This window comes from Xyrauchen texanus, chromosome 50 (genome assembly GCF_025860055.1).
Source record: "Xyrauchen texanus isolate HMW12.3.18 chromosome 50, RBS_HiC_50CHRs, whole genome shotgun sequence".
NCBI lineage: Eukaryota > Metazoa > Chordata > Actinopteri > Cypriniformes > Catostomidae > Xyrauchen > Xyrauchen texanus.
The window spans coordinates 21,422,357-21,450,334 of NC_068325.1; the positions used below are offsets into that span (position 1 = coordinate 21,422,357).

Here is a 27,978-nt window from a genome sequence, read left to right on the forward strand (position 1 = left end):
TGTATAAGAGTTTATTTGTGAGTGACTTTTGAATCTACAACATTGAGTCTTGGAAATACAAGTTACTATACTTACGTAAATGTTCATATGGGCTTAAATTCAATATTGAAATGTCAGATGGTCATCTTTGAGAAACCTCTTCTAACTTTACTTATCATATCTACAGTACTAAAGCCGATTCATTTTCTCCACGGATCCACCATGCCCAGCACGAAGCGCATCGCTGATATGGGATACAAGCTCTTCTCAGGCTCCATGATGATGTTGACGGTCTACGGAGGATCTCTGTGCATCCTGCGGGCTCAACGATACATGCTGAGGAAGAAACAACTCGAGCTGGCCACACAGAATGACGGCACGGCTTCAGAGACCATTAAAGACTAACCCACCAATGCCAGCCATTTCAAAAGAGATCAGCTGTAAATAATCAATTAAGCAGACATTGATCATGTCATTCGAGTGGGACATATTATGAGGCCCAGCAGATAATGTGGATGTGTCAACAGAAAGCCCACCTGAAAATCCAAAATCCATGACCTTCCCATGGGTCTGGGAGTTTATTTGAATTGTAATGCAGTTCAGAGGCTCTTTACTACGGAAATGGTATATTATGGGTAATATAGCCCATTAAATGTAATTGTTACTAGATAAGATTGCACATGGGTGGTTGACATTCTCAGATATTTCTTGGTTTTCCACAACCACCGAAACCTTGAATTTATAAAAAAAAAACCTCTGCTTTCAAAAATCGTCTCATGACAGGACAAAGGCCCAGCTTTCATTTAATAATATAGTTTCCAAAATGAAAAACAGAACAGGAAACAAATTAAAAACACAACAGTTACGAAAACAAACAATGAAACAAAAATCATATATAGAAAATAAAGTACATCTGACCATTAAAATCATAAGAGAACGTTCCTCTCCAACTTCAGTAAAACGCGAAGCATGGAGCAGAACGCTGAAGCTCTTCTCAGCTCCCGAAACAAGGAAACGAGCAAATGCAAATATTACTAATTCAACCGTTTTCTCTTTCACAAGCTTCTTATAGTAGCCATCTTCTCATCGTTACTGTCCATCACTGTAATAATCACCCAAATGTAGCTCCAAACTCTCAAAAGAGAGCCTAGATATTCAGAGCAGTCTTAAAATATCCTGTAACAGGATCATTTTGTTGTGTAGTTTCTTATTTTGGTATTGAATGGAAAGTGAGGTACAGGGACGAGTCCCATTGTGATATTTCGGAGACAAATGTTCGTTGTGCACAAGGCCACATGGAGTGTCACCAGTCGTTGTGGTTCTGGTTCCAAGATTTGGAGCCAAAATGGCCGTTGGTGCCATTTTCTCCTCGGGATGAAGTGCCCGTTTTGTGTCGCTCTTTGGTGGGTGTTTCAGATTCCTCCTCTGAGCTGCTTTCAATGTCGCTGCGCTCATCTTTGGACACCTGGAAAGACACCAGAATTATTAGCCACAGTACACTTCAGTATTTAATTGAGCAGAACAATCTCATGGTGAGTCTGTCTTAATAATGTTTGATAAGTTATCGTTAATAATCGATTCCCCTATGGAGAAAATGAATGGGATTTTTACTTCTGGAACCAGACTGTTGCGCCCTGTCATTTGGGTGTAATCTAATGTACGTTGTTTAAACATCTTGGCAATCTTGCATACTTGTATTGTTAACTATCCAATGTTCAGTGAACAATTAAAGGAATATTACAGATTCAATACAAGTTCTATCGACAGCATTTGTGGTCTAATATCCATTACATAAATCACAGTAACTGTAATGCATTTAAAATGTAATTTAATGGGGCAATAAAAGCTTGAGGTAAGCCGAGTTTAACAGACCTTACCGTAAGACAGACAGGTGAAAGAGAGAGACAAACCAAAGGCAGATTAAAAGGCTTGATGGGTTTGTTTGCATTTGAAGTTTTGAAAGTAGGAGTTTGAATTAACGAGCATTCTGTTGGCCCGTTTGAACACTCCGTCAATAAGTCAATGCGATTTTTGAGATATTTAATTGTCTGCTACTGGAAAACTGCATGTCCGATCAATTAGAAAAGACATAGCACACTATTCCGGAAGAGTCTGAAGGTCTGTGCCAAGTTTGGTGGATGTAGCTTGAAAGCTCTTGGAGGAGTTAGTCAGAAATCTTGGCCTCAGGTTAGGGTTTTGGAAAAACACTAAACAGTCTGTAGAATATCAGTATGTTGGCTTGTATTTATAAATACATGTTTATTACCTAGATAGGTTAAGTTTATTAAGACCAACTTTGATGTTGGCTTGGCAAAGCATTGTCTAAAAGTTTAAACTAGTCTTAAATGTTTGAAGCTAGATGGCAATGCAGACATTATAGTAAGACAAACAGCCAGCCAGCAAGCTAGTCAATGCAAGTCTATGCGGATATTGGGATATTTAATTGTCTGCTGTACAAAAACCGTACGTCCAATCAGTTAGAAAAGACAGAGCAGACTTTTCTAGAACAGTCTGAAGGTATGTACCAATTTTGGTGGATGTAGCTTGAAAGCTCTTGGAGGAGTTAGTCAGAAATCTTAGCCTCGGGTTAGGGTTTTGGAAAATTCTGTAGAATAACAGTATGTTGGCTTGTATTTATAAATACATGTTTATTACCTAGATAGGTTAAGTTTATTAAGACCAACTTTGACGTTGGCTTGGCAAAGCCTTGTCTGAAAGTTTAAACTAGTCTTAAATGTTTTAAGCTTGATGGCATTGCAGACAGTACAGTAAGACAAACAGCCAGCAAGCTAGTCAATGCAAGTCTATGCGGATATTGGGATATTTAATTGTCTACGGTATGAAAACCGTATGTCCAATCAGTTAGAAAAGACAAACCAGACTTTTCTAGAACAGTCTGAAGGTATGTACCAATTTTGGTGGATGTAGCTTGAAGGCTCTTGGAGGAGTTGGTGTTATAACCTTTGGCCTCGGTTTAGGGACCAAGTTTGTAGAGTAACAGTATGTTGGCTACGTCAAGCCAACATAATAAACATTTACTAATTCAAGTACATTTATTCATAAACCAATTTCACAGAAATGTCTGCTTTTACATCCAAAGTACAATGCCCTGTTTACTTCCATTTAAACTATGTAACTGTAATCTTCATTTTTGACATAAATCCCCCCCTGAGGAACAAATAATGTCCTTTGGAAAATCGACACCATGACACAAATGCTGTCAATGGAGCTTAACATATATTGAAACTGTAAACACATGGTCTGGGGAATAAAAAAGGATTAAAGATGAACAGATGACAGACTTACAGCTGAAGAGATACAGATTGAAAGACTCTATTAAGACGACAGAAGCGAGTTTAGCAGAAAGAGTGAAAGGTCTCTATCAGGAGAGAAGCTGAAAGACAGCGACAGAATTCCAACCACCAACAGAAGGACAATATAAACCAGTTCTGTAGGACAGAAAGATAAGAAAGAGCAATTGTAACTACAAGAAATGAATGTGAAATTTGCTTCATGCATACTTGTGCTAAAACAGTTGCTACTAATCAAAGATGAGGGACAGCACAGGGGTTCTGCTTTGTTCAGACCTTTCCTCTCATGATGGCTTTAAAGGCGATGCGAGCGATGAGGTAGGACCAGATGATGTGCAACACCTGTAGCACCAGCAACAAGAAGTTAAAGAGCCACCAGGATGGGTACGGCCCAATGATGTCCCAACTCTCAAAGAGTGTTGTGTTCAGAATCCTGGAACACACCAACACACGTCAATGGATTTTCCTTTTATTATCGCTGCATTGGGGAGGTCAGTCTAATCAGGACTAGTTGAGTTCTGTCAGCAGATCGTCCCCCCCCACAGCATCATATATGTTTCAGTGTGCCGTAACAGCAGCCCTTCATCAAAACACAGACACTGAATACAAGCCACTCGAGTTTCAGCTCTGCAGGAGACCATCAGCAACAGTCTAACGAGCCATTGATCCCAAACACAGTTAATTGGCCTATTAAATGAGCGCACACGCACAGAACTGATACTGACCAGAAAGGGTAGATGATCAATCTTGTACCGAAGAAGAGGTTTCCAAAAACCACGAACAGGATGTCACATAAACGCTGGTATTTGGCATAATTTGCTAACTTGGCAGCCTACAAAAAGACACAAATATGCATGTACAGTAATAATAATAATAAAATATTCCTAATGTTGGACAGGCATTTACACCATCTCTGGTTTAAATTCGAATCATGTCGCACCAGAAAAAACAATCACAAAGCTTTAGAAAACAACAACAACAACAACAACAACAATATAGTGGCAATTATGGGAATAAATTAAAATCAACCCTTTGTTTAATGCTTGTTTATCAACACTTATAAATGTTAGATATAAATACTAATAATTCTAATAATGTAGCATTAGAATAAAACTAATATTTATGGTAATTTTGGGAAGAATTCAAAATTGACCCTCAGTTTAATGCTTGTTTATTAATCCTCATCATATATATACATTTAAATCATATAATTTAATCTCTAAACACTAATCATTATAATCATGTAAAATTAGAGAAAACAAACAAATATAATTATGGCAATTTCGGAAATAATTAAATATCAACCCCTGAATTTAAGGTTTACCAATACTAATCATATATAAATATTATATGAAAATCATACAAAATCACATAGCATTTAATAATAATAAATTATGGTAATTTTGGTAAGAATTAAAACTTGACCCTCAGTTAAATAGATTATTAATACTAATTAAATATAAATAGTAATTTATATTAGAAATAATGTAAATAATTAATAATTGTACTAATCATGAAGCATTGGAATGTTTTTGTGTGTCAATTTTGGGAAGAATTGAAAATAAACCCATAGTTTATAGATGATTTATACATATTTATCATTATATACACTCACCTAAAGGATTATTAGGAACACCTGTTCAATTTCTCATTAATGCAATTATCTAATCAACCAATCACATGGCAGTTGCTTCAATGCATTTAGGGGTGTGGTCCTGGTCAAGACAATCTCCTGAACTCCAAACTGAATGTCAGAATGGGAAAGAAAGGTGATTTAAGCCATTTTGAGCGTGGCATGGTTGTTGGTGCCAGACGGGCCGGTCTGAGTATTTCACAATCTGCTCAGTTACTGGGATTTTCACGCACAACCATTTCTAGGGTTTACAAAGAATGGTGTGAAAAGGAAAAACATCCAGTATGTGGCAGTCCTGTGGGCTGAAAATGCCTTGTTGATGCTAGAGGTCAGAGGAGAATGGGCCGACTAATTCAAGCTGATAGAAGAGCAACTTTGACTGAAATAACCACTCGTTACAACCGAGGTATGCAGCAAAGCATTTGTGAAGCCACAACACGCACAACCTTGAGGCGGATGGGCTACAACAGCAGAAGACCCCACCGGTACCACTCATCTCCACTACAAATAGGAAAAAGAGGCTACAATTTGCAAGAGCTCACCAAAATTGGACAGTTGAAGACTGGAAAAATGTTGCCTGGTCTGATGAGTCTCGATTTCTGTTGAGACATTCAGATGGTCGAGTCAGAATTTGGCGTAAACAGAATGAGAACATGGATCCATCATGCCTTGTTACCACTGTGCAGGCTGGTGGTGGTGGTGTAATGGTGTGGGGGATGTTTTCTTGGCACACTTTAGGCCCCTTAGTGCCAATTGGGCATCGTTTAAATGCCACGGCCTACCTGAGCATTGTTTCTGACCATGTCCATCCCTTTATGGCCACCATGTACCCATCCTCTGATGGCTACTTCCAGCAGGATAATGCACCATGTCACAAAGCTCGAATCATTTCAAATTGGTTTCTTGAACATGACAATGAGTTCACTGTACTAAAATGGCCCCCACAGTCACCAGATCTCAACCCAATAGAGCATCTTTGGGATGTGGTGGAACAGGAGCTTCGTGCCCTGGATGTGCATGCCACAAATCTCCATCAACTGCAAGATGCTATCCTATCAATATGGGCCAACATTTCTAAAGAATGCTTTCAGCACCTTGTTGAATCAATGCCACGTAGAATTAAGGCAGTTCTGAAGGCTGAAAGGGGTCAAACACAGTATTAGTATGTGTTCCTAATAATCCTTTAGGTGAGTGTATATATATATATATAATTGTACAAATTGGGGTGAAAAAAAAAATTATATATATATATTAGCATTTTAAATTTTTATAGTCAATAGTTGATAACATATATTTCTAATGATTTGTATCATTTGAGCATGCCAAATATGTAAAGATCGGGTTAGATAAAACATTGCATTATTCACACAAGTAAACAATGGCTCATTGTTTCAAAAGCAGATATCAAGTTTTTGGCTATTTTGGGGATTACAGCTGCAGTGATCGACGTTTAAGAGACGTTTCTGTTTAATGACTTACAGAAATCATATTTCACTTTGTGATTCTTTTGAAAATCTTTCCTACGGTGGTATTAGGGCAACAAAATTAACTACAGTGCTGTGAAAAAGTATTTGCACCCATCCTGATTTCTTCTGAATATCAATATTCAAACCAAATCGAACATAAAACAAAAGGCAATCGGAGTAAACACAAAATACAGTTTTTAAATGGTAATGCTATTGTAAAGTTATCAAATACAAACTGGGCATGTGTGAACAATTATTTGCCCCCTTAGTTACTAAATCCCCATTAGGACACTATGCCAAGGTCCAAAGAAATTCCAGAAATGATCAGGAAAACGGGGATTGAAATACATCAGTTTGGGAAGTGTTACAAAGCCATTTCAAACGATCTGGGACTCCAAAGATCTCAGTTATCGGACGTGTTTGGCTGTAGTTGTTGCTGCTAAAATGTGGCACAACCAGCGATTAAGTTTATGGGGGCAGTTCGTTTTTCACTTGGTCGGTATAGGTGTTGGATAACTTTTTTTGCTTCGATAAAAAATTTCTATATTTTTGAAATCTGTATTTTGTGTTTACTCAAGTTTACTTTGGTTTTTTTTGTTGTAATATCTTGTTTGAAGATCTAAAACAATTCAGTATGAAAAATGCACAAAAATAGAAGAAATCAGAAAGGGGCACATACTTTTTCACAACACTGTATACAGTCACATTCCGAGCTTATGCCTGACTTATGTATTTGGAGACTTTTTTGCCGTAAAGTTTTGTGATGTTGAAGAGGTTCATCTATAAACAACAATCATGTGAATCCTGTAGCTTTGGAAAGAAACATACTTTATAAATACTAAAGTGACAATTCCTCAAATGGACAGCACAACTCAAACCTCATGAAGCAGAACTGCAGGTGCTCTTACCTCCAACAGGAAGTCAGACGTGTCATGAACACACATGACCAGACTTCCCACACGCAACATGTTATTGACATACGAGAAACTGATCAGGCTGATTGTAGCCAGATGGTGAACAAACATTATGAAGAAATCCTGCAGAAATACAAAAGAAATGCATTAAATGCTGAATTTCAGAGTACAACACAAACGTCCCACAAAAACACGAAGTAAATTACATAAAGTGCATTTACATGACAAATAAATCAATTAAAAACAATTAAAAAAAAACTTTGGATTTTAATAGGAAAGGACAAAACTAAAATGCTAATGCTAAATGCTAATGCGATTTTCTCCCCTTTTGTGTGCTCGTGGTGGCGTAGTGACTCGCCTCAATCCGGGTGGCGGAGGACGAATCTCAGTTGCCTCCGCGTCTAAGACCGTCAATCCGCGCATCTTATCACGTGACTTGTTGAGTGCGTTACCATGGAGATGTAGCATATATGGAGGCTTCACGCTATTCTCCGTGGCATCCACGCACAACTCACCACACGCCCCACCGAGAGCGAGAACCACATTATAGTGACCACGAGGAGCTTACCCCATGTGACTCTACCCTCCCTAGCAACCGGGCCAATTTGGTACCGTCAATACTCGCTAAGCTACCCAGACCCCCAAGACTTTAGCTTTTTAGCCATTTTAGGTTTAGCAAAAACTGAACCGCTCTGGGGTTTTTTAAGCTCTTATTCTTTCTGCGGATAACATTTTCTTGTGTGGATAAAAACACCAATAAAAGATGCTGAAAACATCAGATTTGAATAGGCTAAGAAAAGCATTAAAATGCTAATGCTAAAAACTGAATTATCTCCACTGTGTCACTTCCCTAAAGCATTTCCCAGGTGCAATATTTCTCAGTTATCATTGTGCCATGAGGACTCAAATAAAGCACTGGTTATATAATGGACACATCACCGCGGGCGGCATCATTATTTCGAGTCACATCTGAACACCAGAATATCAGAAAGACATAGTAAGTCATATGGACTACATTTAAGATACATTTAAGACTAAAGAAAGTCAGTCAAGCGGATTGGTGTTTGCGTATGCTCAGTGCAGAATATGTAATTGGACAAATCGTAACAAAACAGGCACACACACATGGACACACCTGTAAATACTCACCTTTCTTCTGATGTCTGTGAACTGTGAGAACATCAACGACCAATAAAAGGCCAGTTCTGTTATGTAGTAATAATAAATGCCTGGAGTCAGCACCTACATCACACAGACAGATTTTAAAGACCCGAGACGACATGAATGATGACCAAAAAATTAAGTAATGTACAGTCAGCCGGCCATTACTGCTAAATATAGTGCAGAGCTCTTGCGTTCCTCGTATCGGCGGTTATTTCACGACAAAGATCAGCTGAACACACATTATTCTGCTTATTACACGACTACTTACTAATAAATATTTATTTGAATTTAAATTACGTTATTTTATGAGAAGAAGCGCGAGTGCAGAGTGATATGAGAAATTAAGCTAGCTCTGTATTTTGCCCGTGAAACGGTCAATTATACAGTTTTGCGCTCATTATACAAAACTATTTGAATGCAGACTAACCAATCACAGTCAAATATTCCAGCCCGTGCGGAGTAATAATTTGCAGTGCTGGGAAAGTTACTCAAAAAGTAATCCGTTACACGTTACTAATAGCTAAACATGTAATCGGATTACTTGTAAGAAAAGTACTCACATTACTAATTACTTTAAAGTTACTTTCTAAAAATAATTAGCAAAAAAAGTTCCCCTTGACGAATTCAAAATAACGTGTCGCTATATATTTCCTCCTCGTTCAATGTCGCGTGCTAGTCGTAAACGTTTCTCCCTCACAAAAACTGTCGCAGAAACGCAAACAGACGTAAATAACGTTATTTAAATTTGACATTTTTGACAAGTTTTCATGGTGGAGTAGTGACTCAATCCAGGTGGCGGAGGACGAATCTCATTTGCGTCTGAGACCGTCAATCTGCGCATCTTATCACGTGGCTTTTTGAGCGCGTTACCGTGGAGACATATCGCGTGTGGAGGCTTCACACTATTCTCCGCGGCATCCACGCACAACTCGCCACACGCCCCACCGAGAGCGAGAACCACATTATAGCGACCACGAGGAGGTTACCCCATGTGACTCTACCCTCCCTAGCAACCGGGCCAATTTGGTTGCTAAGGAGACATGACTGGACTCACTCAGCACACCCTGAATTCAAACTCACGACTCCAGGTGCGATAGTCAGCGTCAATACTCACTGAGCAAACCAGACCCCCACGTTATTTACATTTTTTATGTATAATTCTATGCAAATATTATTATTTTAGAAATGCGTAACCAAAGTAACGTTTAATTACCGTAACTTAAATTAATGATTTTTAACTCAGTACCTGTAATCGGATTACAAAAGTTAAAATGTAATGCGCAACACTACTCCTTGACATAATAATTATTAGATTACAGTAATTTAGTACTTTGTAATCAGATTACACCCAACAATGCTCATTACACATAAATATCTGACAGAATCACAGTTTTATGAAAACGCCCACAGTTAAGATTCATTTGAACCCATCTGTTAAATGTGATATCATCTTACAGGAAACATTACCTGATAGGGGTAGTTGTACCAGCAGTGTCTCGTATCCCACATCCAGGTAGACTATAACAGACACAATTAAATAACTGTTAATATACACTGAATTAAATGGAAGTCTGATCTCAAAACAGTGCTCATTTATAACGGCAACATTTGATAAACAAGGTATATATCTGGCTATGGTTATATACAGTAGCCACTCTTAAAAATGTCCAAATGTCTTTGCGTTAGATAACAAATTTGTCTGTATATGTATTCCATAAACCGACACTCATTTTTGAGCCATACAGCTTTAGCTCACCTGCCAGAGGAAACAAATCCCATAGGTAAATATACAGAGATAGAACATAAACCTCCACCTGTAGACAAATCACAGCAATCATTTACAGAGGAATCAAGCTCAAATACAACAGGTGATAAATCATTACAAACTAAGACGAACCGCAATACATTGCTGATCAAACGCGTCACTAAATCAGGAATAGACTTAGACCCCAGATGGCTCGGTTTCCAAAACATGGCGGCGTGCACAATGACCACAGAACATGTAACAACAAGGGCTGGACTGATCTGGCTTGGACGCCGGCTCATTTTAGCCCATTCGGACCATTTCTCGGACGACCCACCGGCCCGCTCGGTTCTCCCGATGCCCAATCCGCCCCTGATCGGCCCCAAAGTGCGTCGGCCCACTGGAAAAGTGCCCGGTATGCCAGATTACCAGTCCAGCCCTGGTAACAACAATGTCCCTTGTAAAGGACAACAACTTGTCTCCAAAATCAAGCCCTGTATTTACACTTGTATGGCCCATTTAGAGTGCTTTCAGCGTGCCCTAGTGAAACTCGGATGATAACAGCGACTTCTATGATTGGCGGATAGTGGATGTTACGCAATTAAAACGAATTATACGTTGACATCTTTGACTTGTGGCTTTTACTAAAGCATATGCCATTGTTTAACCGCCTCTATTTGATATGGAGATTTTAAATGGTATTTTTAGTTCTAGATCTCGACTGTTGCACCCTATCTAGTGCACTAGTGCGCACATATAGTACACTGCAAAATGACATCAGATATTAAGTCTTGTTTACAGAGAAATCAAACAAAATTTAGAAAAGTTTATACTTATTACAAGAAATAACGATTCCAATTTTGGGTAAGATAAAAAAACTCCATTCAAAGAGAAAACAAGTTTATTTTTCTTCCCCATTGGCGAACAGTTTTTTCTACTAATCAGCATCAACCACACCAAATTTGGTTTGATTTCTCTTTAAACGAGACGTAATATCAGCCATTTCGCTTCTCAAGTGATTAACTTGTTTTAAGAAATGTTTACATATCTTTACTGGTAAATAAGACAAGAATACTCCATTTATAAACATATATATATATATATATATATATATATATATATATATACATATATATATATATTGCAGTGTATAAAAAGCAGAGAATAAAAACGTACATGCTCTCGCAAAACTTGGTTCTTGTGCTGGGTTTGTCCTTGTTCCGCCGGTGTCGAAACCATCTCTGGACCTTCCGAACTTCCCAGTCCAGCTGTTTTGATAAACCTTCTAGATGTCGTGTGTCTGGGCTCTAAAACAAAGAGAGATTAAGAGATAATTGTGGTTGGAGACAGACGATATTATCAGTTTTACAGATGAATGGATGCCAATTGTTAACGATCAGTTATCGGCAAATTCTAGGCCGATATTTGCCGATAGATTGTTTTTACATTCCTCTGATTCTACAGTTAGAATATATATTGTATACATCATTTATTGGAGCAGTGATTATGTACAAGGGGCATCTGTGGCTCAGGTGGTAGAGCGGGTCGGCCACTAATCACAGGGTTGGCGCTAATCGATTCCCGGCCCACATGACTGCACATGCCGAAGTGTCCTTGGGCAAGACACTGAACCCCAAGTTGCTCCCAATGGCAGGCTAGCACCTTACATAGCAGCTCTGCCGTCATTGGTGTGTGATTGTATGTGAATGGGTGAATGAGTCACAGTGTAAAGCGCTTTGAATACCGCTAAGGTTAAAAAGGCGCTATATAAGTGCCATTTACTATGGTATGCATGCTTTTGATCAACTTTGGGGAATATACTGTATATATACACACACGAAACTCTTAATTTGGCAAATATACAAGCTTTAAAAAGCATACTTTGGTAAGTACTTAAATATAGTGCATTGCTAATAAGAGTCCCTTGTGTGTTTTGAGCTTGTTTATGGTTAAAAGTCCCACATTATGCACCAAATCTATATATAACAGGGATTGCAGAAGAATTGTATTTATTTTTGACTCTTGTAGCCTCTATGTCTGTGCCTGTCATAGTAATGAAAGATTACATTTTTTTATTATTAACATTCTATAATTACATTTAGAAAACTATTGGCTATTTCCACCAACTTAGTTATCTGTATCTGCAAAATCCACTATCGGTCAACCTCTAATTGTGGTCTTGATGTATTGACATTGTATGGAAGATAGTTGCGTGAAAATCCCAGAAATACTCAAAACAGCCCGTCTGGTGCCAACAATCATCCATGCGTTTATCTAATGTTAGCTAATGTTCAACCATCAGAATGGGGAAATAAATGTGATCTCAGTGATTTGGAGCGTGGCATGATTATTGGTGCCAGACGGGCTGGTTTGAGTATTTCTGGGATTTTCACACACAACAGCCTCTAGAATTTCCTCCGAATGGAGCCAAAACCAAAAAACATCCCATGAGCGCCATATCTGTGGACGGAAACACCTCGTTGATGAGAGAGGTCAATGGAGAATGGCCAGACTGGTTTGAACTCACAAAGTCTCCAGTAACTCAGATAACCGCTCTGTACAATTGTGATGAGAAGAAGATCATCTCTGAATGCTGTTCTGGTGGTTTTAACGTTGTGGCTGATCGGTGTAGTAACCAGTCCAACATCAAATCCAAAATGAGGCCACATTTTCTCCCATGGCTAACCGAAGTGATCAAGTAAGATCAACCCCCACATCAAAAAACGCTCCCGCTCCAAAGCAGCCTTTAAAGTCATTGGCTACTGTAAAGACAAACGCTACAACTCCCATCGTCTCTTTTCTCTCCTGTCTGGTAATGCTAACCCAGGTCAGAAATACAAACTGTATTTAAACACCATTTCTTGGCTAAAGGTGACGCTCTAAATGATGATATTGCTCTGATGGCCTCATAAAAACAAGTTTAGCACAGGAACAACAGGGCGTTAGCTTCATAAAACCGCTAGATGTCGTTGCAAAATGGGTTAAGACAAAAAACTCAATTCAAAGGGGAAACAAGTTTATTTTTCTTCCTCCTTTGGCAAATAGTTTTGTCTTGTTTTAAACATAAATCGCACCAAATTTGGTTCGATTCCTCTGAAAACAAGACTTGATAATCTCACACCATTCTGCTTTTCAAGTCATTTTTTACCAGAAAAAAAGCCCAAAATTCTCCATTTTTGCAGTGTAGAAGAATTTAAGGACACAGGATGCTCTCTTTGACTAAAACCGCTGAACTCTTGTGTACCTTTGTGATGGATGTAAACACTTTCTCCAGCACCGCGTTAGGTTGAGCTCTGTGGCTCGCCTCTGTCTGGATCTGAAGAATGGACGCGCATGGACCCGCGATAAACCTGCAGGAGAGAAACAAAGATGAATCATCTGTAATAAAGAGAGGTTAAATACAGCACAATGATATCAAGTCATTTACAAGCCATTTCCACTAATCTAGATCTTTATCTAGTTCTAGAGAAGACACTATTAACGGCTTTTTATATTTGACATATTAACATTTAACAAACAGTATGTGGATGTTTCATTAACTTTGGGAACTTTAGGCACTGTGGATTACTAGAAAGACTCCTTAAAACATTATTCACACAATGTCCAACAGTGTGTTTCTAATGTTTTAGAAGCAACATGGCCGACTCAGTTGTCATGCTAAGACTCATTTCATAGCTAGCATGTTATGTAGCCTAAATACACACAATTATATGATATTTTCACACTTATGGCAAAATTGCACCCAGTAAAAATACAAGATATTTCGCTTGATTTTTCTTTGTTTTGTCTCATATTTCATCCCAAGCACTTTGGTCCAAATGGTTAACAAGTACACAAACTTTTGAAAAAACTTTACTAGGGGCAAAAACAGTTGCCTCCACATCTGAGACCGCCAATCCGCGCATCTTATCACGTGACTTGTTGAGCGCGTTACCATGGAGACATAGCACGTATGGAGGCTTCACGCTATTCTCTGCGGCATCCGCGCACAACTCACCACACGCCCCACCGAGAACCACATTATAGCAACCACGAGGAGGTTACCCCATGTGACTCTACCCTGCCTAGCAACCGGCCCAATTTGGTTGCTAAGGAGACCCAACTGGAGTCACTCAGCACGCCCTGGATTCAAACTCACGACTCCAGGTGTGATGGTCAGCGTCAATACTCCCTGAGATACCCAAACCCCCACAATGCTGTATAATTAACTATACACATCAACTTAAGCTTTTTATATACTATATATTTCACCAGATGAGGTTTAATGAGAAATAAGGTTTATTATTTTACGCAAGATATGTGCTGCTGATAGGGCACTTTACATAGCGTCACATTTTTCTTTGCATGCATCGCTTCGATTTAGATTACTTGATTAAATAAAATAAATAAATACAAATATCAGCAACTATCTGCACCAATTAATCGGTAAAACCGATACATTGGTCTACCTCTATGGGACGGCTGTGGCTCAGGTGGTAGAGCGGGTTGGCCACTAATCATAGGGATGGCGCCAATCGATTCCCAGCCCACATGACTCCACATGCCGAAGTATCCTTGGGCAAGACACTGAACCCCAAGTTGCTCCCAATGGCAGGCTAGCGCCTTACATAGCAGCTCTGCCGCCATTGGTGTATGAGTGTGTGTGTGTGAATGGGACACAGTGTAAAGATCTTTTATATAAATACCGACAGAGTTTTCTTACTATACAGATTATTTCATTATAAATGACTTAATCAGCTAAAATGTCATTATAAATAAAAACGTTGTAATATGTTGGCAATCCTTGTCAGAAGAGGTTTATTTTCCAATCCCAAACCAGTTCAACACTAAAACCCAACATATTCAAACATGACCTCAGTAATGATATATTATTATTAGTGGGAATTACCGAATTATGTTACGTTTACATCCCGAACACCGAGCTCAAACATTCCACCCAGCTGGATTACTGATCTAAATAGTTTTTTATAGAAAGTATATAGTGTGTGTGTATATATATATATATATATATTTACATTTACATTCATGCATTTGGCAGATGCTTTGATCCAAGTGCACTTATTACAGGGACAATCCCCCCGGAGCAACCTGGAGTTAAGTGCCTTGCTCAAGGACACAATGGTGGTGACTTTGGGGATCAAACCAGCAACCTTCTGAGTACCAATGTATTATACAGAGCACTTATTACAGGGACAATCCCCCCGGAGCAACCTGGAGTTAAGTGTCTTACTCAAGGACACAATGGTGGTGACTGTGGGGATCGAACCAGCGACCTTCTGATTAACAGTTATGTGCTTTAGACCACTACACCACCACCACACCATATATATATATATATATATATATATATATATATATATATATATATATATATATAGAAGGTTTTTACAATATCAGCAGCTCTGAAACTTTTCAGATTGCCTTTATCAACAGCTTTTATGAAGTTGAAGAACAACAACTCAAATTTGACTAATGCAAAATCCAAGTACATCCCCAAAACATGGAACAAAATGCAAAACAAATATGGAGTCTGTGAGTCTCAGCAGCTTCGATAGTGCCGCAGGAGGTTACGGATTAGTTTAGATCGAGGAATGGACAAAAACAAACTACCTGTAAAAAATGGAAATTTATTTGCATGGCCGAATCCAAAAGATCTCACATTGTCAGGCCACGACACTATAAAGACATCAAATACCAATCAGGTTTAGACAGTCCTTGACATGGGATCTGTTGGCATATAGAGCCTTAAAGCTTTATGTTGTAAAGTCTCATTTTGTAAATAATTGTTTTTAATGGATCAAGACTTAAAGAGCTTAAACAAGCTCAGAAACAACCAATAAGATCAAATATCATCATGAAACGTCATACGCAACCCAATGAACTTCAATAAAAGACAATATTCAATGCAAATAAATGTAAGATTGTGAAAAGGGGGCTTTCCTTAAGAAGGGTGGGCCGACACAGATAGCATAATTTGATGAAAGATTACGAAGACAAAGTGGGTTTTTGTACATCGTTCACCGATGAATCGTGTGCAAGAAAAGCAAGAATGTGCATTTAAGAAAGTCAAATGGTAAATTTTGATTTCATGTTTACACAACACACACATGATTGCGGTCAAAGTTCTCAATACAACAGAATCACTCTGCGCCTCTCAGGCTATAAAACCAGCTTAATAAATACACCGCTCTATAATGACCCTAAACACTCATTGGCCGTTGTAGACATGTGTTGACAATGGTCGTTTTGAGCAGTTCATTAACCCGAAATCGGCACACGCTGGTGAACTATGTCTCAAAGCCTGTTAAACTGTGCGGGTCACCCATAAAGTCAAGACTGGAATTTGACACTCGCTATAAAAATGAACTTCACCAAAGGGTTTGAATAAAAACCAGGGAAAGATCATTAGCATCTCATGGCGTTTAATCTAGCGTGAGGCAAGTATTCAAACCCCAGCGGTGTTTTAAACTGGTCTTGTTGGCTTGCACAAGGCTAAGACACAAAGTAAGTTGTGTAACAGTGACGTCCATTGTTTGGCACGAGGACATTCGCAATATCCGCTTATAACGACAGTTTCAGTTGGGCTTGAACTGAATAGCATCTTGCGGACTATCGCTAAAGCATTTCCAATGACTCATTTTAACATATACCCAAGTACATCCCATTAAATACATCTTTAATACTAAAACAGTATGTTTGCTTCAGAAAATCTATTTGTTAATCGGTATTTTTGTCTCGTTATTTCAAGTAAATAATCTACTTCCCCAGAGAATTGATCTTGATTTAAGTAACTTGGTCCTGATTATTTGATCTAAGTGCAATTATTATGCCCTTTAAATAATGAGATTTTAAGCGACTATAGAAATGGCTGAAGAGTGAATATTGAGTGCTCTGATGTGTGGGCTTGTCCGCGGTGGTTTGCGCCAAATTCCCGCCAAAATGGGAATTAAGCGGGTTAATCAGAGAGCCTTAAAATAATGTGTGAAAGTGAAGTGTTTAGGAGAGAGAGATATTAATATTGCATGATATAATATAATCCAAAAAGAGAGACTTATTTGAAGTATTTTGAAATATGCATTTTTTTTGTACATTTGTATCCCCTTTTCTCCCAATGTTGGAATGCCCAATTCCCGCTACTTAGTAGGTCCTCGTGGTGGCGCGGTTACTCAATCCGGGTGGTGGAGGACGAGTCTCAGTTGCCTCCTCATCTGATCACGTGACATTTTACATTTACATTTATGCATTTGGCAGATGCTTTTATCCAAAGCGACTTACAGTGCACTTATTACAGGGACAATCCCCCTGGAGCAATCTGGAGTTAAGTGCCTTGCTCAAGGGCCCAACAGTGGCATCTTGGTGGTGCTGGGGCTTGAACCCCCAACCTTCTGGTCAGTAACCCTGAGCCTCAACCACTGAGCCACCACTGCCCCTGCAGTGACTCGTTGTGCATGACACCGCGGAGACTCACAGCATGTGGAGACTCATGCTACTCTCCACGATCCACACACAACTCACCACACGCCCCATTGAGAGAACCACTAATCACCACCACGAGGAGGTTACCCCATGTGACTCTACCCTCCCTAGCAACCGGGCCAATTTGGTTGCTAAGGAGACTCCCAGTATGTGGAGGCTCATGCTACTCTCCACGATCCACACACAACTCACCACATGCCCCATTGAGAGCGAGAACCACTAATCACCACCACGAGGAGGTTACCCCATGTGAATCTACCCTCCCTAGCAACCGGGCCAATTTGGTTGCTAAGGAGACCTGGCTGGAGTCACTCATTCAATCTCGTGACTCCAGGGGTGATAGTCAGCGTCAATACTCGCTGAGATACCCAGAAACCCCCTGTTTCTTATGTTTGTTAGAGAGTTTCAGGTTAATGGACTGCATTGGTGGGATGTCTGAAGACACTCAATCGGCTCCTCGAGAACATTTAGAGTCAATGTGGAGCGAGAGCTTTTCCTAGGACAATACACGGCCTTATCGCTGCAATCATGGGATCTTTTGTTGGGTATAAAGCCAGAATGTGTACAGTCACTGGCTTATACTTGAGCAGGACTGGGAAGAGAAATCGGCCCGGGATGTTACATAGCAACCGGCCCAACTGTAGGGGGGCAGTTGAGCCAAAAGTTGCATAACGCGGCGGCTCATTTGAGCTTTTCACAGCCCATTCGGCCCGTTTCGCGGCCAACCCACCGGCCTGCTTGATCTCCCGATGGCCAGTCCGCCCCAAAGTGCATCTGCCCACCGGGAAAATGCCCGGTATGCCAGCTTACCAGTCCAGCCCTGTACTTGAGCACACGATAAATTAACATATATTTTCATTCAAGACCTGAAATGCAGTACAAACACTAATTCACACGGGTTTGAAACATCTTCAGGACGTAAATGACACAATTGTGCAATTCCAATACAGGAAGTGTGACATCTGTACAACAGCTGAAGGATTGATTCATACGGATTACATCACTGCAGTCACATCCGGCACAGATTTCCCTGATGTTGCCATCGAGTTTCAGAATTGTACAAATCTTCACTGCTCTTCCAGGCTCATATTTTGCACTCTGTACAACCCCCATCACACCGGGCCAGCCCTGCTCACAACGTCTGGCAGGTTCTTGCTAATTTGATTGGAGTCACTGATAAGTGTAACGTGATCCGAGCGTGTCACGACTCACGAGTGGGCGGAAACTTGCTTCAGACTCACGTCCTGTCTTACAGGACCTTAAAGATTTAAAATGACAACAGCTCCTGAAAACATGACCCCCAACACCCCTGCAACGCCCTCACATCCATTCCAAGCACCATCTTTTCAATCTAGGGTTGTAAATATTCACTCTGATGATTTTAAGGTTCTTACTCAATGATGAAATCAACAAATAAATCAGAAATACGATTAAATTCAAAACAGATTTTTTACTAATTATGTAATGGATATAATGTATCCAGAAATTTGGTCACAATCTGATTTAATTTAATAAAATTTAGATTTTTTACTAAAGCTACTTTGTCGCTGCATGTCGCCAGCGGCTAGCGGTTAAGTCGCTCTTCATTTGCATAAAGTTAAACATTTGTCGCGTCGCTGGACACGCCCACATCCGGTCGCGTCGCAGTCACTCGTGTCGCCAGCTCTCATTGAAAATGAACGAGACGAGATCGTTGTGTCGCCGGCAGTGTGAACGCAGCTTAAATGATGCAAACTGTCTTGAAATGTGAAAATCTGTCGTGACTCATTTCCCGTTTTTTTATTTACTAAATAATGTAACGCATCATGAACCCAGAAATTTGGTCGCAATTTGATTAAATTCAATTAAATAAACGTTTTACTAAATGACGTAAAGTATCATGAAATCTGAAATCTGCTCACGATTCAATTTGAAGCGATTACGATTTTTTTATTTAATGATACGATACCTCTTGAAATCTGAAAATTGGTTGCGATTCAATTTAATTTAAATGTTTTAATAAATGAAGCGATGCATCATGACATCAGAAATTTGGTTACAAATTGATATAATTTAATTGATTATTTTGTAAAAATCATAGGTAAAGAACTTTATTTTTGGATGAGAAATGAACAGGTATTTAGCCTTTTTTAATCGCAAATAGGGATGTCCCGATACCGATATCAAAATCATGTTCTCCTAAGAATGCTCCAATACCAAAAACTGATACCATCTGACGTACGAATGTCATTCCGTAAACATTCAGCGCACAGATTAAAATCACATTATATCCTATTGAGATTATATTACAGCAAAACCTGCGATTTAATGAGATAAATATACAGTTCGCATGTGTGCCGCACTTCCTTTTAAAGCTCCAACCTGACTCATAGAACACCGTCATGAGCATCGAGTGCGCTGTAGATGACAAATTCACTTTGTAGCGTGAGGCACATACAGACTACATACTTATTTAATTATATAGCAGGCTTTTGTAGTTTAATAATCACTTTGAGTCACGTAGCGACCGGCTCTTCAAGACAGAAAAGCTACCGTCATTACACAGAAACACTTCAAAATAAAAGCTCAGTCAAAATAAAAGCTTATACAAAATAAAAGCTCAGTCAAAATAAAAGCTTATACAAAATAAAAGCGCAGTCAAAATAAAAGCTTACACAAAATAAAAGCTCAGTTAAAATAAAAGCACAGTCAAAATAAAAGCTTATACAAAATAAAAGCGCAGTCAAAATAAAAGCTTACACAAAATAAAAGCTCAGTTAAAATAAAAGCGCAGTCAAAATAAAAGCACAGTCAAAATAAAAGTTTATTAAAAATAAAAGCTTATACAAAATAAAAGCGCAGTCAAAATAAAAGCTTACACAAAATAAAAGCTCAGTTAAAATAAAAGCGCAGTCAAAATAAAAGCACAGTCAAAATAAAAGTTTATTAAAAATAAAAGCTTATACAAAATAAAAGCGCAGTCAAAATAAAAGCTTACACAAAATAAAAGCTCAGTTAAAATAAAAGCTTATACAAAATAAAAGCTCAGTCAAAATAAAAGCTTATACAAAATAAAAGCTTACACAAAATAAAAGCTCAGTTAAAATAAAAGCGCAGTCAAAATAAATGTTTATTAAAAATAAAAGCTTATACAAAATAAAAGCTCAGTCAAAATAAAAGCGCAGTCAAAATAAAAGCTTACACAAAATAAAAGCTCAGTTAAAATAAAAGCGCAGTCAAAATAAAAGCGCAGTCAAAATAAAAGCTTACACAAAATAAAAGCTCAGTTAAAATAAAAGCGCAGTCAAAATAAAAGCTTACACAAAATAAAAGCTCAGTTAAAATAAAAGCGCAGTCAAAATAAAAGCACAGTCAAAATAAAAGTTTATTAAAAATAAAAGCTCAATTTAAATGAAAACATTATGGCAGAAATATATCCTACTGTAAAGTTATGTCCTTATTCACTGTATTACTACTAATAATAATAACAATAAATTAATAGCAATTGTATTATATTGAAGCAATCTCTCACATACGTGCTGTGTTTTGGACTGTGCTGTGAGGTTCTAAGCACTTCAATTGATAAACATAATAAAATATTATGTTGAAAATGAATTATGTTTTCATTTGATTAAAGATATAATTCATTCACTTATTTAAACACCATCTTGAAATAAGCTGTTGATACGGAGTAAAAAATAAATGGTATCAGACTCGGTATCGTGAGTGTACTACATCCCAAATCACAATGCATCGGTTCATTTTTACACCTCTAGCTTAACACACGTGAACTGTCTTCTAGACTAGAGGAGAGCTTTACTGCATAAACTATTCAGCGACAGACTGAATCCTACAGGGAGAGATCCTGGAAACCAGTGATGACACATTTCCAAGACTAAACCTCTGGAGTAACGGTCTCTAAATACCAAACTCACTCCTGCAGCATCATTAAGATCTGATGATGTCGCCACAACAGTTCAACACATTCCTTTGAGGGAATGAGCCCAAACACGAGCTGCGTGGATAAGCACAAGTGTGTGCGCTGGAGAAGTGTGAGTAATCGCTGTGGTGCGGATGAAAGATGATTGACAGTTTTGAGTTGCAGTTGTTTGCATAATTGTGCATGTACAGTGATACACCTCAGTAAAACGTCTCGGATTGTGCATGAATGAATGCCTCTGATTTCGACGTTGAACAAGTCTGAGACCTCGTTGAAAATCAGGGGCTTTTTACCCCCATTTAAACATGGAAATAAATGACTTTGAAAAAAGGAAAAACAATCAAATTTCTGGCATTAAACGAAGAACATATACAAGACGCTGCAGTAGGTCACTAGACAAATTTAAGCAAATGACATTGACAATGTGACTTTTGGACACATGCATGGTCTGTGTGTAACGCCACAATGCCAAAGGACATCAACACTATCTGTGGTTCACTGATGAATAAATTAAGAGCGAGAGACTGCTGATGCCAACCCATCCCATTGCACATGGACGTCACACCAACCTCCAGTGGACCAACTAGCTTAATTGGCCTCCTCAGAGGTTTGGCCACATCAGATTCAGAACATACTGAGACATGACAGGAGCGTGCCCGACAACGCTTGTCTACCGAGAAACCAAGTAGTCCAACAAGACGCAAGAGACGCAATTGACCTGAGAGTCAGTATCCGCAATGTACGTAAACATCGTTTAACTCGGGTCACCTGCACGATAAACGGCGAAGCAACCCATAATTGGAAACATCTACGAGATCCTCGAGGCGAGGCTTCATTCTCAAGACTTGCTCATCAACAAGACGAAGATTTCAGAGCATCATAGATGGTACTGTTACTATGCCGAAGGTGAATGGGGGTATATCCCATAAGTAAACAAAATATGAATCCAACACAAAAACTAGTTCCCATTTTAGTCAATCTTTTTGCACAGTAGATATAAAATCAGCCTTTTACAGCCTATATTGCCCTTACAAAAATGGTACATTGGAAGTACAATGGTACAGTGATGTAATGGGTTGGTGACTTGGTGGAAATTGGGAGTTTTCCATTTCCATTGTTATTACACCATTGAATTTACATATTATTCCATGGTAGCAAAGAACGCCATGCAAGTATTAACATAATTGGCAAAAACATGAGATATAACACGGTGCAACCAGTTTTAAGATATCTGGCCCTTTAAGACTTCAATGTAAATGCCCACTGTTGTGATTGGCTAACAAAATCGGCGTTGCATATGCAGATGTATTTGGTCCTTGTGATGTCACAAGTTCCACGAATTCCAAAACGGGTTTAAATAAATGATCTTCTTCTATTAAAGAGGAAGCTTTCAATTCTGAAACTTACAGGATGTTTTTATAGTGCAATAACCTCTTTTATAAATATCAAGGAAAATTGTATTCCTCATGTTATGAGGAATCTTATTTAGTGAGGGTAAAGGCACACTGCACGATTAATAATAGTCCTTTACGATTGTTGCTTGTCAGACTGTATGAAATACATCGTAGCCGACTATGGTCCCAATCGTCCCGATCAGTGAACATGGCTCACGTTACGGGAGTGTAATAACGGCAAAAGCCGTTAGCGCGTTACATCTTTAATGCGATTATATTTAACGCGTCGCATCTTTACTGCGGTTATATTTAACGTGTCACATCTTTACTGCGGTTATATTTAACGCGTTTCATCTTTACTGCGGTTATATTTAACGCGGCTATATTTAATGCGTTACATCTTTAATGCGGTTATATTTAACGCGTCGCATCTTTAATGCGGTTATATTTAACGCGTCGCATCTTTACTGCGGTTATATTTAACGCGTTTCATCTTTACTGCGGTTATATTTAACGCGGCTATATTTAACGCGTTACATCTTTAATGCGGCTATATTAATCATGTTGCATCTTTACTGCAGTTATATTTAACGCGTTGCATCTTTACTGCGGTTATATTTAACGCGTTACATCTTTACTGCGGTTATATTTAACGTGGCTATATTTAATGCGTTACATCTTTAATGCGGCTATATTTATCGTGTCGCATCTTTACTGTGGTTATATTAATCGTGTTGCATCTTTACTGCGGTTATATTTAACACGTTGCATCTTTACTGCGGTTATATTTAACGCGTTACATCTTTACTGCGGTTATATTTAACGTGGCTATATTTAATGCGTTACATCTTTAATAAGACTATATTTATCGTGTCGCATCTTTACTGCGGTTATATTTATCGTGTTGCATCTTTACTGCGGTTATATTTAACGCGTCGTATCTTTACTGCGGTTATATTTAATGCGTCACATCTTTACTGCGGTTATATTTAACGCGTCACATCTATTTAACGCGTTGCATCTTTACTGCGGTTATATTTAACGCCTTTCATCTTTACTGCGGTTATATTTAACGCGGCTATATTTAATGCGTTACATCTTTAATGCGGTTATATTTAACGCGTCGCATCTTTAATGCGGTTATATTTAACGCGTCGCATCTTTACTGCGGTTATATTTAACGCGTTACATCTTTACTGCGGTTATATTTAACGTGGCTATATTTAATGCGGCTATATTTATCGTGTCGCATCTTTACTGCGGTTATATTAATCGTGTTGCATCTTTACTGCAGTTATATTTAACGCGTTGCATCTTTACTGCGGTTATATTTAACGCGTTACATCTTTACTGCGGTTATATTTAACGTGTTTCATCTTTACTGCGGTTATATTTAACGCGGCTATATTTAACACGTTACATCTTTAATGCGGCTATATTAATCGTGTTGCATCTTTACTGCAGTTATATTTAACGCGTTGCATCTTTACTGCGGTTATATTTAACGCGTTGCATCTTTACTGCGGTTATATTTAACGTGGCTATATTTAATGCGTTACATCTTTAATGCGGCTATATTTATTGTGTTGCATCTTTACTGCGGTTATATTTAACGCGTTGCATCTTTACTGCGGTTATATTTAACGCGTTACATCTTTACTGCGGTTATATTTAACGCGTCACATCTTTAATGCGGTTATATTTAACGAGGCGCATCTTTACTGCGGTTATATTTAACGCGTTTCATCTTTACTGCGGTTATATTTAACGCGGCTATATTTAACGCGTTACATCTTTAATGCGGCTATATTAATCGTGTTGCATCTTTACTGCAGTTATATTTAACGCGTTGCATCTTTACTGCGGTTATATTTAACGCGTTACATCTTTACTGCGGTTATATTTAACGTGGCTATATTTAATGCGTTACATCTTTAATGCGGCTATATTTATCGCGTCGCATCTTTAATGCGGTTATATTTAACGCATCGCATCTTTACTGTGGTTATATTTAACGCGTCGCATCTTTACTGCGGTTATATTTAATGCGTTACATCTTTAATGCGGTTATATTTAACGCGTTGCATATTTAATGCGGTTATATTTAACATGTTACATCTTTAATGCGGTTATATTTAACGCATCGCATCTTTACTGCAATTATATTTAACGCGTTGCATCTTTAATGCGGTTATATTTAATGCGTTACATCTTTATTAAAAGTTCAAATAATACAGAAGCAGATCATGTAAATAACTAAAAACTCTGACTCTGGCATTTCTCTGTGCGGTCAGCGCCTCTTTTATGAGTCGTGTGAATGTCCCGATCTGAGGGAGAGAGATTGAAACTGCACCGGAAAAGAAGTTTACAGATGTTTAAAATACATTTATTAAAAGTAAAACAGTAATTAAAATAAAGTTGCAAAGAAAATGCAATCATTTATTTATTGTCGTTTTTTAAGCTCTGCATTTATTTAATTCAGAGAATAATGCTTTCTTATTACTGACGGGTTACACTTTTCTACAAGTATTTTCTGCGTGTTTATTAAAACTTTTAATATAAAATGAAAAGAAGAAGCATTGAAAGTGCTCACGTAGAGCCGTCGTAATCGCAGTCACACTATACGGCTACGATGCTAACTTTCAGACACTGCCCAAACTTCATCGGAGTCTGAAGATCATCGCAAAGGCGATTAATCGACCGTCTGAGAACATGTCACACTGGACGTTGGCAGAATCGTGGCCAGAATCGTACAGTGCGCACCCGCCGTAAGAACACTTGCAGAAATCTTGTTTTGTATGTTAATTTATAGGTACAGTAATTAATCGCCAATCCCAACTGGCATGAGACCAATGAGCTAGTATGAGTATTATTTTAAAGGAACGTTCCGGGTGGCATAATGTTGATTACCACGAAAGTTAATTTCGACTCGTCCCTCGTTTCCCTTAAAATAGTTAAAATACAGTGAGGCACTTACAACGGACGTGAATGGGGCAAATATTTGGAGGGTTAAAAGGTTGAAATGTGAAGCTTAAAATTTAATAAAACACTTTAGTTCTTCTGTTAAAACTCAAGTACTATTTTTGAGCTGTGAAGTTGTTTAAATTGTCGTTTTTACGCTTGCGTTCGGGTTCACGTCATTACGCCATCATGCCAAAAAGTGTCGCAGTGAGCATTTTAACGTTTGTGAATCGGCCCCCATTGACTTCCACTGCAAGCGTCTCACTGTAACCCAAATTTGGGCACAATTTCGGCCAAACCGGTCAAAGACACATGTGGTAATCAACATTATGCCACAAATGCTGTCAATTGAGCTCGTCTTAAGCGTGGAAAATTCCATTAAATACTTTGGCGTACTATGTAAATGGGTCGTTGACGCGAAATTTCAAGCATTATCCTGGACTGTCCATGCTATGTGATCATGTGACATAGTATATATATATCAAAGTACCATAGTTCTACCATCTGATACTTTCTGTAAGAGTAAAAAAAGCAAGTTTTACCCATGCACATTGGGGTTTAAATGTCCAATGAGAACGGTTGCGAATCCCACCCACCCAACGCTCAGCAGAGAAAGCTCTGGAATGTTTCTGCAGTCTATTCTTAGTCCTAAATGTAAAATACTAGTTCAAGACGTTCAATGCACTTCCTGCACCAAACCAACAGCCGATAGAGATGCTGTGATTGATCGAATCATGTTATGACAGGCTGTGGTTTGGTGGAACTTGCATAGTGATATGGCATAATGTTGTTTATTAGAGGGATAGAAGTCGAAATCCTGCCATTATTTACTCGCCTTCATGATGAAACCCTAAAGTAGATAAGCACCATAAAAGTAGTGCATGTGATTTACACAGTGATAACAAAATAATATTTCGCTTTCGGATGAACAGTCCCTAGCGAAAGCAGCTTTCGCGACATTGCCGAGTCTAAGGGGGTCGGCTAAGGGGTCATAGGCCACATAGATTTTCCTTGTACCCCCCATCCCCAAAGTGGGATGGCCAAGAACCAACCCATTGCCAACCCTAAAAGTCAAAATGCCCCCGCCAAAGATCACAGCAAAGAGTTTTTAGACAATGTGCAATTCAGTTCTCATTCATTCATGACACTAAATTCAAAGGCCGTCTAACAATAGCCAAAATATACAATAATCAACCAAATCTCCCGTAGATCCACTTGCACTCCAGTTAAACAAGGAAGATTGTCTTAAAAGCTCTCCATAATCTGAGGCTTCATTTGTAGAAGATAGGCCAAGTGCAAGAATAAACCTATCTGTAGCTACTTTTAGTTTCAAGTAGTGCATGCAAACCTCTTTCCTAAATCTAGGCCCTGCTGGTCAGCTGACAGATTCATTAGGCTGTAAGTTCATAGCCAGAAGGCTTGAAATTTCTCTCTGATGTTCAACCAGCCCAAATGGACTTAGTTAACTTCTCAAGACAACTTGTTTCAAAAGTTTGGACCAGAACTGTTTGCATGCATGCATGTACATTTACAGAGTTAAAAAGCCATGCATGTCACATGCCATGTGTTGTGTGTTTAAAAGATTGCAATTTCCATCTCAAATGACTTCAGTCCAAGTTATTGGTGATCAAACAGATGCAAACCCCCAAAACAGTTTGCCATCCAACCCGAACCATCGTACCTCTCGAAAAAGATCCGCACCGCGAATATCCCCAGAGCCAGCGGCAGCGCGGAGAGCAAGTGGCCGGCTTTCGGGTACTCCACCCCGGGCGCTGGGTCGGCCAGATCCGCCCAAGTGATATTGTGCGGAAGCCAGAAGCGCTCGTTCCAGAACCAGGCTGAGAGCGCAGCCATGTTCGAGGGACAACTAAAGATTCAGAGAGAGAAGAGGACTTAAAGAAAAACGATTCACCTCCCCTTCCTCCCTCTCTCCTTCCCTCCGACTGTTTGGTTCAGTGTAGATGTATTAAAGGTGTTTCCACACCCGTGATGGAGCTGCTGCATGAGGAAGTGCAGC

The 27,978-nt window shown here is 38.9% G+C and overlaps 1 protein-coding gene across 3 annotated transcripts; it reads right to left on the minus strand.

The window, feature by feature from the left end:
- Nucleotides 1–388: 388 nt before the first annotated feature.
- On the minus strand, nt 389–27,978 carry LOC127641423 (ceramide synthase 5-like). 3 transcript variants are annotated; one of them, XR_007970161.1, is made up of 11 exons: nt 27,643–27,978; nt 13,456–13,561; nt 11,388–11,518; nt 10,224–10,281; nt 9,935–9,985; nt 8,453–8,545; nt 7,298–7,426; nt 4,016–4,122; nt 3,567–3,723; nt 3,286–3,428; nt 1,318–1,444 (listed from the first exon to the last, which is right to left on the minus strand). XR_007970161.1 is itself a non-coding variant. In XM_052124435.1 (10 exons), exons 1-10 carry the CDS (start codon nt 27,813–27,815, stop codon nt 1,283–1,285), a joined length of 1,167 nt encoding a protein of 388 aa, XP_051980395.1. In that variant the 5' UTR covers nt 27,816–27,978; the 3' UTR covers nt 389–1,282. The 3 variants fall into 3 exon arrangements, 1 of the variants encoding a protein (XP_051980395.1); XM_052124435.1 differs by lacking the exon at nt 3,286–3,428 and having other exon boundaries at nt 389–1,444; XR_007970162.1 differs by lacking the exon at nt 3,286–3,428 and having other exon boundaries at nt 1,330–1,444; nt 3,501–3,723.

Bases quoted from the DNA above. Each gene is read 5' to 3' on its own strand.
- LOC127641423 (XM_052124435.1), bottom strand. From the start codon at position 27,815: ATGGCTGCGCTCTCAGCCTGGTTCTGGAACGAGCGCTTCTGGCTTCCG. The intron at 4,123-7,297 runs GTAAGAGCACCT...GTCTTTTTGTAG, and splicing joins CGTCTGACTTCCTGTTGGAG to GCTGCCAAGTTAGCAAATTA. The intron at 1,445-3,566 runs GTCTGAACAAAG...GTGTCTTTCCAG, and splicing joins AAGCCATCATGAGAGGAAAG to GTGTCCAAAGATGAGCGCAG.